We start from the raw sequence: 12,862 nt of genomic DNA, 5'->3' as shown, positions 1-12,862 counted from the left end.
TACAACTTTGCCAACATGCAGACCCAGACACTCTGATCCCTGCCAATGGAGCTCATGTACCTCTGGGATGTAATGGATGTGCAAGCCGAAACACGTGTGCACGTCTGAAAGGCTGAACCAACCCGTATCCATAAATATTATGAATAATACTCGCGAGAATGTACGGCTTTCTCCTAAGCAGCGCTTGAAGCACTTTACTCAAAAAATCACTTTCACATCACCCCTTCCTTGCCTTTCCTGAGTATTACGCGCGTGCTGAGTTGGGGTGCCTCACGCAAAGTCTGGGCGGAGTGGGGAGACGGCCCTGGACCCCTGCCCGCCTTCCCGTTAGCCTGAGCCGCCGTCCCGAAAGGGGATCATGTCCAGGCCAGGTTCCTGGAGACACACCTGCGCCAGCACACACCCACCGCGGTCACGTCACTGGTTCCGCGGACACCTGGGCGAGGACCAAAGTCTGGAGGGAATTCCCTCAGTCATGAGCGATGGGAAAGCGGGACCAGGGCAAGTTTTGAACACTGGAAGGGGAGAAGGGGTTAAGTGGACACAAAGGGGAGGGATCGTTGCTACTTACCCAGCCCTCGAAGGTGTCCGAGGTGGCGGCCGTGCGCAGCAGCTCCTGGAATTGCAGGGTGCAGTTGGCCACGAAGTGGTCGTAGCCCAGGGGCGTCTCGTGGAAAACGGCCAGCTCAAGGTGGCCGCCGTCGGTGACGTTAGCGCAGAACTCCTCATTGTAGGTGGGTTTGTTGGTCTTCTGCTTGGTGCTGGTCTGACCCACGCGCACCTGGTCCACGCTCACCGTCAGGTAGGGGTCCAGCAGCTGGTGGCCCTTCTTGAAGAGCGAGTGGCGCAGGGACCAGCGTGTGGGCTGCAGCCCCACGGCCTCGCCGATGCGGACCCTCAAATAGCCATTGAACTTCATAGTGCCAGACGACATGCCGGCGCCGCTGCCCCGGCCCTGGGGGGCCGCGCTGACTCGCAGCGGGAGAGCGGGGAGTCCCGGCTCAGGCCAGCCCTCGCGGGAGCCGCAGGAGCCGAGGCCGCTCTGGGGAAAAGCAGCGTCCAAGCCCCCCTCGACTAGCCATTCTGCCTCCTCTGTGGGACCTTCCCCTCCCCTCCTTCCCTTCCTCCCTAGGTGGAAAGGAGGGGAGCCCGGCGCCGAGCCCTCTGCGGGCCGGGGAAGCCTGATCGTCCCTTTGGAGCGCGCGGCGCTTCCCGGGGGCTCGCGCGGGACTCGCCCCTTCTCCAGGGCCAGGTAGCTCCTCTCCCCGGAGAGCCGGAGCGACCCGTCCGGTTAGCTCCAGCCCCGAGCGTCTCTTCCCCCGCCTCCTCCTGCCTCTCCTCCTGCCCCCGCCTCCACGGGCTCACGCTCTCCCCCCGTCGGCGAGCTTCAAACCAGGAAGCAGCTGCCGCCGCATCCCCGGCGAGAACCTCGCGCCGCCAGGCTCCAAGTTCTCAGAACCCTGCGCCGGCTCCCGCGCCTTCCGGACCCCGGGGCGTGGCGCGCGGCCCCAGGCCGGCCCTGCGGGGGTTGGGTGCCCGCGCGCCCTCCGCCTGCACCGCCCTGCCCTGGGGGTCTGGCCGTGAGCTATCCCAGGCGCTGTCAATAAAGAGAAGGGTTCGTGGCCCAGCCCTAGCAAACACCTGAGGCATGGGAAATTGGCCTAGGGGGCTGGAGGCGGGGGTGCTGGAAGGAGGGGAGGATGCTGAGGAGGAAGAGCAGCAAAGAACCTGTGCAAAGAGTCGCCCCGCACCTTCTCTCCCAGCCTCCGCGGTGGGCTGGTGACCCTGCCTGGACGTCTGGGAGAGGCCCTGGCTGGAGGCGGGCGCGCGGCGGGGAGGTTCTTTTTCCTAATCTTTACAGGGATGGCTCATCCCGGGGTCAGTTCGAGCGCATCCTGTTTGTGTGCCTTTCCTGCAGAGGGTAATTACACAGCTGAGTGTGTGTGTGTGTGTGTGTGTGTGTGGTTTTATTAATAATAGGGCACCACTACTGATGGAAATCCTGTCCACCTCCTTCCTCAGAGAGGTGTGTCTTGTTGCATAAAGAGCAGGAAAGGTCGGTTCTTCACGGGACAGACATGGCCAAGACGTAATAAGTCTCTTCCTCTGCGGGTGGTTCCTGGTCCACCCAGCCTTGCATGGCAAGGGCAGAAAATGTGCACACACAAGCACTGTCCCCGACACTCATACGGGGAAGAAATCGCCTCTTCTAGGAACACTCCAGGTTGTTGTGTTTGCGAGTCAGAGTGGGCAGCCTTCTGATGCCTCCCACCCCGTGGCTCCTACAGTTTTTGTGCCCTGAGAGGACCTTTCAGTCTACTGTGTTCTATGGCAAAGCTTGCTCCCTGAGGGCCAGCCACAACCAATTTGCTTCCCATAAAGCCTAGGCCAGTTCTTAAGATACTTAATTACTTCTGCCTTGCTATACAGGTTCCCTTGGAGCGGGCTCATCTTTCTAGGCCCTTCCTCCAGGGCCCTGTTCAGGGCTTTCTTACTGAGTTCTCAACAATTGCACGTGCGTTGAGTGGAGGCCTCTCTAGTAACAACTGCACACAGTAGAATGAAAACAAGAACAATGGGCAGGGTGGGAAAGAGCCTGTCTTAAAAACTCCAAAACTTCCTTAGAGACCAGAACAGGATAGGGATGCAGCTCCCCACTCTAATGACACCCTAGCTTTAGGCAGGGCTTGTAAAACATGCTCCCAAACATCCAGAGGGCTCTGGCCTGGCCCTAGTGCTCCAGGGGCAGAGGTCAAATTGACCATTTGGGTCAACTCTGTCGCCCTCTCCTCCAAAGAGCTGAGCTCTGGATTTACGAACCACTAAAGGATTTGCTGCTGTTGGGCTCTGGCACTAAAAGAAGACAGTCCCCAAATGGTGGGTGGCTACACAGTTGCCCTGGGATTGGGATGTGAGGGACACCAGACACTCCATCTTTACCCTATCAGTCAGGCTGGTCAGGCCCCAGGGTGGGCAGTGGTGACAGAGCAGTGGGCAGGACAGCAGGGTGCCAGCTCTCCTGGGGCTCACAGCCCCAGAGGGAAAAGAAATGACAAACAGAAAGTGACACATGCAGAGGGTGCAGTGAAGGAAAAGCCCAGGGTGCTAGGGGATGATGCAACCTGGGTGGGAGGTTGGGGAAGCGTCCCCCAAAGAAGCAAAGAGCAAAGGGATCTGTGATTCAGGGTTCCTGAGAAAAGGGATGGTTTGACCTGTCTGGGAACAGAAAGGACCCTCTGTGGCTACAGCCAAGGAGGGTGAGAGGAGAGTGGCTGAAATGAGCCTGAAAAGTTGGTCACATTGACCAGACTGGTAGGTCATGGGGAAGTCCTTTGTTACTATCTAGGGTCTACTGGAAGCTTCTAAAGGTTGTTAAGCAGAGCCAGGACACGAGATTTGTGTTTTAAAATATCTCTCTGGAGCTGTACAGAGAATGGATGGGAGGAACAGCATGAGTGTGGGGAGACCAGTTTAGAAGCTGCTGCCAAAGTCCAGAGGAGAGAAGATGGTGGCTGAGATTTGGGTGGTGGTGGAGATGAAGATAAGTAGGTTAATTTGAGCAGTGTTTAGGAGGTAGAATTGGCAGGTCTTGGTGATGGTTTGGAGGGAATGAGGAAGAGGAAAGTATCAAGGATGACTTGCAGAATCTGGGTGAGCAACTGTATGGATTGGGGAGCCATTAGGAAGTTAAGAAACATGGGAAAAGGACATTTGTGGAGGTTGATGAAGAGTTCAAAACTTGTCAAGTTTGATACACCTTTAACACATAAGTAGAAATCTGAAATAGGCAATTGGCTATGTGATTGTGACCCTCAGAGGGGCCATCTGAGCTAAAGACACAAATTTAGGAGCCATTGGTGTACAGAGAGTAATCAAAGCTAGAAGAGTGGATGAGACCCTGTTGTGGGAAAAGATAGGAGGAGAGTGTAGCTTGAGAAGAGAGCCTAGGATAGAGCCCTCCAGCAACTGCAACATTTATGGGTGGAGGAGAAGCAGGCAAGAGGATTCAGAGGCAGCAGCCAGGGAGGTAAGAGAAAATCCAGGTATTGTGGAAACCAACCAAAAGTTTTCAAGCACAGAGGAATCATCAGCTAAGTGCTAAGAGATTAAGTAGGCAAGGACTAACGAATGCCATGTGGAATTGGCAGTAGTCCTTAGTAACCTTTGGGCAGTTTCAATAGTGGGGTGGGGGTGGAAGCCTGTTGGAGTAGGTTAGGGTGAAAACTAAAGCAGTAGAGAGAATAAATATAGACACTCTTTCAAGAGGTTTGGCTGGGATGGGAAGGAGAGAGAGCTGAGGAGGAAGATGGAATCACCAGAAAGAGGGTTCGTTTAGCACAGGCGAGCAACACCCAGGAGAGAGACTGTATGTGGTTCTGAGAATGCAGGAGGGAATGCCATCCAAGACACGGGGGAAGGCATGGACCTTAGTTCAAAAAGAAACATCTATGTTTGTGTCGTGGCTCTCAGCCTGTTGTCCAAAATTGCCTGATTAAAGCCACACAAGTAAAGTGAGACATTTTGTACAGACCAAGTACAGGCTCCCTACGGTATTAGTCAAGCTATTTTCTCACTGTCACACTTACATACTTTTTCTCTCCTCCTTCCCCCCATCATCATCTGTTTGTTTTGCTTTCTTCTCTTTGTTCCTCATTTTCTCTTCCTGCAACTGGCTCCTTCCATACAGCTGGGAAGATGGTCACCAGCAGCCCCAACTTCCCAGCTTTCCAGCTTAGCAGCCCCCGTAGAACAAGGATTGTCACTACCCAGCATCTTGATTGTCTCCAGCTTATGTCATGTGATATGAGGTGGCTTCTGGGGGACACAAGAGGTAGTAGGCAGCACACAGTACAAGGTCTCTGTAGGAAGGAACTGGCTACCATGCAAACCTCTCCTATGTAAAACTTTTATCCAAGATTGGCCCTGACTTTTAAAGAAGACAAGGGAGCAAGAAGTCCCCTCTCTCCACACATCCCACCCTGCTCACTAGAGTCTTGTGGGTAAATGCAACTGTTGCAATGCAGAGAGATCTGTATGGACTGTTTTAAAATCTGTATTATAGGTCCTTTTATAAGACGAGAGAGGGTTTCTTTTTCATTGTCACTGTTACTGTTTCTTAGTCACACTATAACTTTGGACTTTTCTTATATACAATTCCTAGTCCATTATCTAAATGCTTTTTTAATTGATTGGTTGCTTGACTGACTGAATCACTGCCATTTACTGCCATTTTTCTAATTTCTTAAGGAACATTTCATGCAACCCCCATTCCATTAAATAGAATTAGAGAATTTAGAGAATACACAGCCAGGTCAAAAATTACCCTGTATTACAATAAAATGGCACAGGATTTGGAGGGCAATTTGACCGTATACATCAAGAGCTTCAAAGTAAAATAGATTCTATGCCTGAATATGTCCAGCCATAGTCAAATAGTTAAATAAATTATAGAATAGAAACTAAATGGAATGTTATATGGTTATTAAAATTATATATGATAAACAACATAGAAAAACAATAGTAAATAACATGTAAAAACCAGATAAGAAATAATGCATATGCTAATAAGTAGGTAAAATATGTATACCCAAGGATAAAGATAGAAGTACAACATGGGTAAATGAAAGCAGTTCTTAGGGCATTACACAAATAATAAATATACTTACTGTAAAGGGCTCTGAAGATAAAATAATTCACATAGGGCAATCATATATTGCTGGGTACATGGTACATTTCAGCTGTTACCTTGGCTTCCATATTATAATTTATTGAGCATCCACAGCATTGTAACAAGGTGCTTGATGAACATTATTCATTTGATCCTCATGCCAGGTATATGAAGTAAGCATTATTAGTATCTCTATTTCACAAATAAGGAAACCAAGGGTCAGAAAGGTTAAGTGAATTGGATCACATATTTAATACATGATAGAGCTGAAATTTGACCCATTTTTTGAAAAATGCACACCTAAGCCCCATCCCAGAATGATCCTAATACATAGCAGGATTAAAAACAACTGCTGTGCACTGAGAACAAGAGGAAAGAAGAGGGACATTCTCAGGGGACAGGAGAGAGTGGTATGCAGAGCAGGGGTCCTAGCAGTGCCATTCCATATCCATTTCTACACATGCAAAGGTACATCTAAATAAGGGGGCCATGATGTCCTACATATGGGACAAAAAAAAACAAAAAAGATAAGGTATTTCACAGATAGGGTAAGATTTCCCAGAATAGAAGAAACACACTAGACTCATATTGAAAAGGATGCAGTATCGTAGGCAGAGTGAGTAAGCAAAACAAAACACCTAGATACATCATCGTGAAGTTTCTGGACTTCACAATGGATAAAGGGAAGATCTTCACTGACTTAGAGGAACAAACAGAGGCATAGTGAGGGGGTGGGGGGATGAGATCAGACTAGTAAGGACTTCAGTTAGCCAAAGGGTCCTGACATCCTGACACGCCAGTCCGTTAGGGTGTCAGTGGCTGAACAGCTCATAATGGGAGAGGAAATCAAGGAAAGGAAGTCCAAGGGGGAACAGTCCTAACGGGGCAGGCAGATCCAATAAACGGGCAGGGCTTCCCCCTCTTCCTCGAGCTGTTTCAAAAGAAGGGCCTTAAATTGCTATTTGCCTGAAAAATGCACTTCAGTAAGACAGAGTCCAGGGACTGAGATCAGAACAAAGGAGCAGGCATAAAAGTAATGCCCCCATAAAAAGCAGTCAAGTTAGTAACACTTTGTACTGACAAGTGCCTAGACATAGCCTGGCGATCAACAGCAATGAGGCCATAAAATGTCTCTGCCACTGTCTTCTAACAGGAAAATTGAGTGAGGGTAAATATTCCATGTGCATAAAGAGAACAAACACAAATCTCTCCCATGGCTAATTTATTTTTTGACATAACTCACCTAGTTGAATCCACTCATTAGAATATTTTTATTTGAAATCTTTTACATTACTTCAGTGTCTTTCTAGCAGTAGTGTGGAACAGCCATTCTGTTAAGAAACAGATTTATAAAAGCCCAATTATAGTTTTGTGGATTAAAAAATATATACAATAAAAAGAAAGAGATAAATTGTTTAGGGGAGCCAAAACTGATTGCATGTAGTCACCTCAGACATTTCTTTGTATCCAGTTCTGTAATAAAAACTTGCGTGTCAGCAAATGAAGGAAAAATACCTTTCCAAACTAAAATAGTTTAACATTTTTAAATTCTGAATGCAGAACCTACTCTCATTCCTCATATTAAATATTTTTTCTTGACATTTTGAAAAAGCATTAGTTAGAGAAGCATGTGAATATGGTTTCAAATAGTAATCATTTTCTCTAAACCTATTACTAGTATTGCTAATGGTCAGGTGGTTCCATTTTAACCTTTCTCGTTTGGTTCTGGTCCATTAACAAACCAAGTGGTTATTAACTACAAGTTTTTAGATTGTATGGCTTGTAGAAGAAACCTGTGAAAGGAAAATGACTATTTTATTCTAATAGCATCTTTCTCCTCACCCTTTATTGGGTATTCCCCACGTCTTGATGGCATTCTCTGGGTCACTCGGTTCAATCAGTAATTCTATTCTGGCCATTGGGCATCATACTTGGACTTTTCAAAGTCCTCTGGAATTGCCTTTAGGTCATTTATAAAATCCTCTACACGCTCTTTCAGTCTTTGAATTGAATAGTTTTATAATGATGAAATTTAATACACAAAATGGTTTTTGTCAATTCAAATGATCTTAAATATTACAATCACTCAGGCCTTCTTGGCTATGTTTTTCCATAGCTGTCGGGGGTGGGGAAAGCTTCACTTTAAACTGAATATTTTAACACTTACTATAATTGCCATTATAGATTTTCATGATGTATTTGTTAGTGAAAAAAGCAGGCTATCAAACTGTAATTCCAACAGGATCCTATCTGGCATGAAATGTGCATGTGTATGTTGTGTATGAGTATAAATTTGGAAGGATGTTAACAGTGGTTGTCGCAGGTCATAGATTCTAGATTACATGGTCATAGTCCGTGTAGTGTTGAAAACAGCAACTCTGGAGCCAGGCTGCCTCTGCCCAAATCCTGTCTCTGCCCCATATTAACTGTATGAACTTAGTCTCTCTCTACCCTTCCTGTGCCTTAGTCTTCTTATCTGTAAAGTGGTTTGCTGTGACTTTTATAAAAGTTATTATATGTAAAGCACTTGGCACAGAGTAAGCAACTTCATAAGTGTCCATTATTGTAGGTGACTTTTTCTTCTTTTTGTTTATCTGTGCTTTTTTATTTTTCTATAATGAAAGTTTTAGCAAGGTTTTTCAGCTAATATTATATTTGTAAAAGGTTGACTTTAACCCTTTCAAATTTTAATCATTTCCTGTTGTCACTCTGGTGAAGCTTGAAAGTTTTCTGGTCTTGGCAATAAAAAAGCGGTTTGGCTCCTGTTCCTAGGAGCTTATAGTTCATAATAATAAGGCATAAAAGACCTTTTGTCCTTGGAATCCTGGTAAAGTGTAAAATTTTCACATGAACTCCAATCATCTTTCTCATGAAAGGACAAAAATTTTACTTTTTGCAAAACTGGTCAAGACATATTTCTACATTAAAATCTCCCAAATTCCCTGCCCCCACCCCCACTTCTAGAACTCTTAGTTGAAGCATTTGTTTTGAACACAGAAAGTTAGCAAATGTTTCTTTTAGATACTAGAAGAGCAAAATAGGTAAATCAAGGTACTGCTTCTTTTCAATACTAATTTAATGAAATCCCACTATGCAGTCAACATAATTTTAGCTCGAGAAGCCAACTAGCGATAGCAAGGCAATTCAGACCTTCCAACCATGACCTTATGGGGGGACACAGGGAGTTAGATGGCCCAGAAATTGGCTTTTTTTTGAGACGGGGTCTCATTCTGTTGCCCAGGTTGGAGTGCAGTGGCATCATCACAGGTCATTGCAACCTCAAACTCCTGGGCTCAAGCAATCCTCCTGCCTCAGCCTCCCAAGTAGCTGGGACTATAGGCATGCACCACCATGTCCACCTAATTTTTCTATATTTTGTAGAGACAGGTCTCGCTATGTTGCTCAGGCTGGTCTCAAACTCCTGGCCTCAAGTGATGCTCCCTCCTCTGCCTCCCAAAGTGCTAGGATTACAGGCATAAGCCACTGTGCCCCGACAATTGGCATTTTCTACAATCCTTAACAAGCCCAGGAGATTCTTCTGTACTCTTGTTTAACCCCAGGCATAGCAGAAAATAGCATTCAAAGACTTCGGTTTCCATCTCCAAAATTGCTAGATGACCTTGGACAAGTCATACAATTGCACAGAATTAAATGAGAAGCCATATTTAAAGCACATGGCAAAATCCTACAGCATTTTATAAATGTTATTAGTTCTGCCTCACCCTGCTGCTCACCTTCCCTTCCACCTGTCTCATCCTTGCTCCCTCATGTTCAATGCCACGTGGCCCTCTGGGATGAGGAAGACCAGGTGCAGACCCACAGCCATGCAGGGGGCTCAACCTTGCCGCCTGCAGACATCCTTCGAATCAGAGGCAGTTTGTCACACATTCTCTTAGTCCAAATGTAATTGCTTAAACTGAGATTCAGAATATGGAGGAACACTTGAAAACTAACACAAGGAACAAGAAGGACAAAAGAGAGCTCTGGTGAGTATGACAAAAAGAAAGGAAAAAGATAAGCTCATGGGTGAAATGGGTGTGGAAGTATAAAAATCACATTGAGTACTAAGATGAAACTTGGGCTTGCTACAGGAGAAAGGAAGCCAACAAAGGAATTTTACACATTTCCCTGAGTTACTCATTTCAAGAGTCCGAACAACTGAAATCAGGAAACACCTGTGCTTGTTCACATTAGTTAGGAAATGACTTTAAAAACTTGGACTCAGTTTGAGATAACTGATGGCAGGCAGTGATATCATTCCAGCATCTATATTTCCATGTAAATGCACAAGCTATTTCTCTTAGTTTGGGTCTATTTTCGTAATAGCAATCACAGACTCAATGTATTATATTTATGGGGTGATTGTTATATTTTGAGTTTTAAAATTGCCTGACATTTAGCTGCATTGTTTGTTTTTTGTTCCCATTTATAATTATTGGAAGATTGTTATAATCACCCGGAAATATAATCATCATTACTTTGAGATGAAAATAAAAGTGTGAAATAAACATTTTAAGATAAAAAACAAAAATACAGTATTATAATAAGAAGATGAGCCAGAAAGTAAACATAAAAACAAGGATGAGTCTGTTTGAAGATACGCTGGAGAACTCTAGACCAAACCTTTTTTCTATAAATGAGACGCCAGAATCAGAAGTTCAGCACTTGCCAGGTTGTTTATTACATATTCTCTGAGTCTTAACAAGGTGGGGCCAGAGCTCCCCAAAGCAGGACTTACTCTCAAGTAAACTTCTGATTCAACAGGGCTTATCACTGATCAATGTACATAAACAGCATTATCATTTATATAGCTCTGAGATGCTTTGTTAAACAATAAAGTAAAACACATAAATTATGGTGCAGTTGATTTATATCAGCTTTCTTAGAAACATAGTGTTGGGCAAGTTTGTTTATGGCATTTTCTTTGATGTGTTGGTTAAATTATAACCAATGAAAAAAGTTATTTTTGTTGTTTTAAAGAAAATTACAAGTTAAGTTTTGTGCCAGTGAACAAAGTTTGTAGAGATCATTTTATTGTCTTGTAATTTTATTGTATCTCACTTTTGAAACTAGAAGCATATTACAATATACTTTGTTCTACCCGAATTTTGTGTTAAACTCTTGAAAAATGTCTTTTCAATGTTTGATAAACACTGTAATGAGTCTTACAGATGTATATTCATGTTAATTATTAATCTTGATAATTTAGAAATGTTAATTATAATAATTTAAATGAATGTCAACAAACCAATGATTACTGAGCTTAGATTATGAATACATAATAAACATCAAGAACAGTGGCCTGACATAGAAATGAAAGAAAGATCTTTAAATTAAAAAAGTAAAAATGTGATTATGTATTTTAGTACTTTATTTAGGTATACATATTACACAAAAACATACATATGAGAACATCCCCTTCTGGCTGTACAGAGTGGCTGGTTCTGGACTTGTCCTCTCATTAAAAACAACTACAAGTACATGAAGTAATTGATTCCAGGCATCCAACAACAAACACTGCAGGACTGTGATCCTTGAGAGAAAGGAAACACAAAGTGATCTGCACATCCTCTTCAGCTTTCTCCCTGGGGACACCAACTGGACTAAAAGGAAGTGGAATCCAAGGAAATATTGCAGTGTTGCTGAGCTGAAGAGATCCGGATAAAAGTTTAGAGTGGCTGTCATTCCTGGAATTTGTCAGGGAGGGTACCAGAAAGGAAGGAGTTGTGTAGGACAAAGACAACTTCACAGGAGTTCCCTGCAGCAGGATGAGACTTCATGAGGGCTAGCAGAGAATGGCTGCTGTGAGTAAGAGAGCTGGGCCAAGATATCACAGGCTGCGCAGTGCTGAAAACATTGGAATATTGGCCCAGCCAAAATGAAGAGCCTTTATTAAGCACCTCATGCATTCAACTGAAACTCCAAAGAGGGCACACCTTAGGAACGAGTACCATGCCCCAGAGAAAGGGCCATGCCTCAGGACTAAGGACAAAATTGAAATCGAGCTGTCTTAATAAGTAATAAAGTCTAGCAAGATCAAAGGATTTTACAATAATTTAATAGCCTGATAGAATAAACCTCAACATCCTTTAAAAGAAGATAAGATAGTCTGGATCCAGACTCTCTATAACTCCATTATAACAATATTAACAATAACTTAAAAAATATTCGACCATGTGAAGAAGTAGGAAAATGTGACCTATAATCAAGAAAAGACATAATCCATAGAAGCAGAATCCAAGATGACCTGATGTTGGAATTAGCAGATGAGGTTCAAAAAATAGCTATTATAAATATAGTTAAGGATGCATGGGGAAAGATGAATATATTGAGTAAACAGATGAGGACTTTCAGCAAAGAAATTAACCAAATGTATATATTAGAAATAAAAAGTAAATATCTGAATTATAAAATTCACTGGATGGTTGGAGCAGGTTGGAGATGTCAAAAGGATGGGTCAGTTAACTCTAACAGAAATCAATAAAAACTATCCAATTTAAATCATAAGAAAAGATTGAAAAAAGTTATGAACAGAGCTTCAGTGATCCTTGGAACAACACTAAGTAGCTAATATGTACATATGTGTGTGTGTGTGCGTGTGTGTGTGTGTGTGTATAAAATTGGAGTCCCAGTAGGTTAAAAGAAAGGAAAAATGAGGTAGAATAAAATATGAAGAAATAATGGCTGAAAAATTCCTCTAATTTGAGGGAAAATATCAACCTACTGATTGAAGATCAACAAACCCCAAGCAGAATAAATAAAACACACACACACATGCACACACACATGTACACACACACAAGCTACATCATAGTTTAAAAGGCTGAAAATCCAAAATAAAATGTTAAAAACAAAGAAAAAAATCAATTCCATACAGGGAACAATACCATGAATCACAGTTGACTTCTCATTATAAACAATGGAGACCAAAAATGGAATGAAGAATTCTGTCAAGCCAGAATTCTATATGCAGTAAAAATATCTCTCAAAACTGAGAACAGAAAAGACATTTTCAGATAAATGAATTCTGGGAGAATTCATTGTAAACTATAAGAAATACTAATAGAAGAATTTTTTAGGATGATGAGAAATGATAGCAGATGGAAACCTGAATTACCAGAAATGATAAATAAATGTGTAAATACAAGAACTTTCTTTTTCCCTTCTTCTCATAATTTTTAAAAATGACAACAG

General features: G+C 43.5%; 1 protein-coding gene across 1 annotated transcript in view; it reads right to left on the bottom strand.

Annotated features, from left to right (window-relative positions):
* Positions 1–1,495, bottom strand: part of PRKCH (protein kinase C eta) — a 219,142-nt gene extending 217,647 nt beyond the window's left edge. Inside the window, exon 1 of the mRNA XM_069465036.1 lies at positions 572–1,495. Within this exon, the coding sequence (XP_069321137.1) occupies positions 572–934 (363 nt within the window). The 5' untranslated portion in view covers positions 935–1,495. The remainder of the gene's footprint in view (positions 1–571) is intronic.
* Positions 1,496–12,862: the final 11,367 nt, after the last annotated feature.

Source organism: Eulemur rufifrons, chromosome 2, assembly GCF_041146395.1.
Source record: "Eulemur rufifrons isolate Redbay chromosome 2, OSU_ERuf_1, whole genome shotgun sequence".
Taxonomy (NCBI): domain Eukaryota; kingdom Metazoa; phylum Chordata; class Mammalia; order Primates; family Lemuridae; genus Eulemur; species Eulemur rufifrons.
This window is presented reverse-complemented; position numbering and strand designations above follow the sequence as displayed.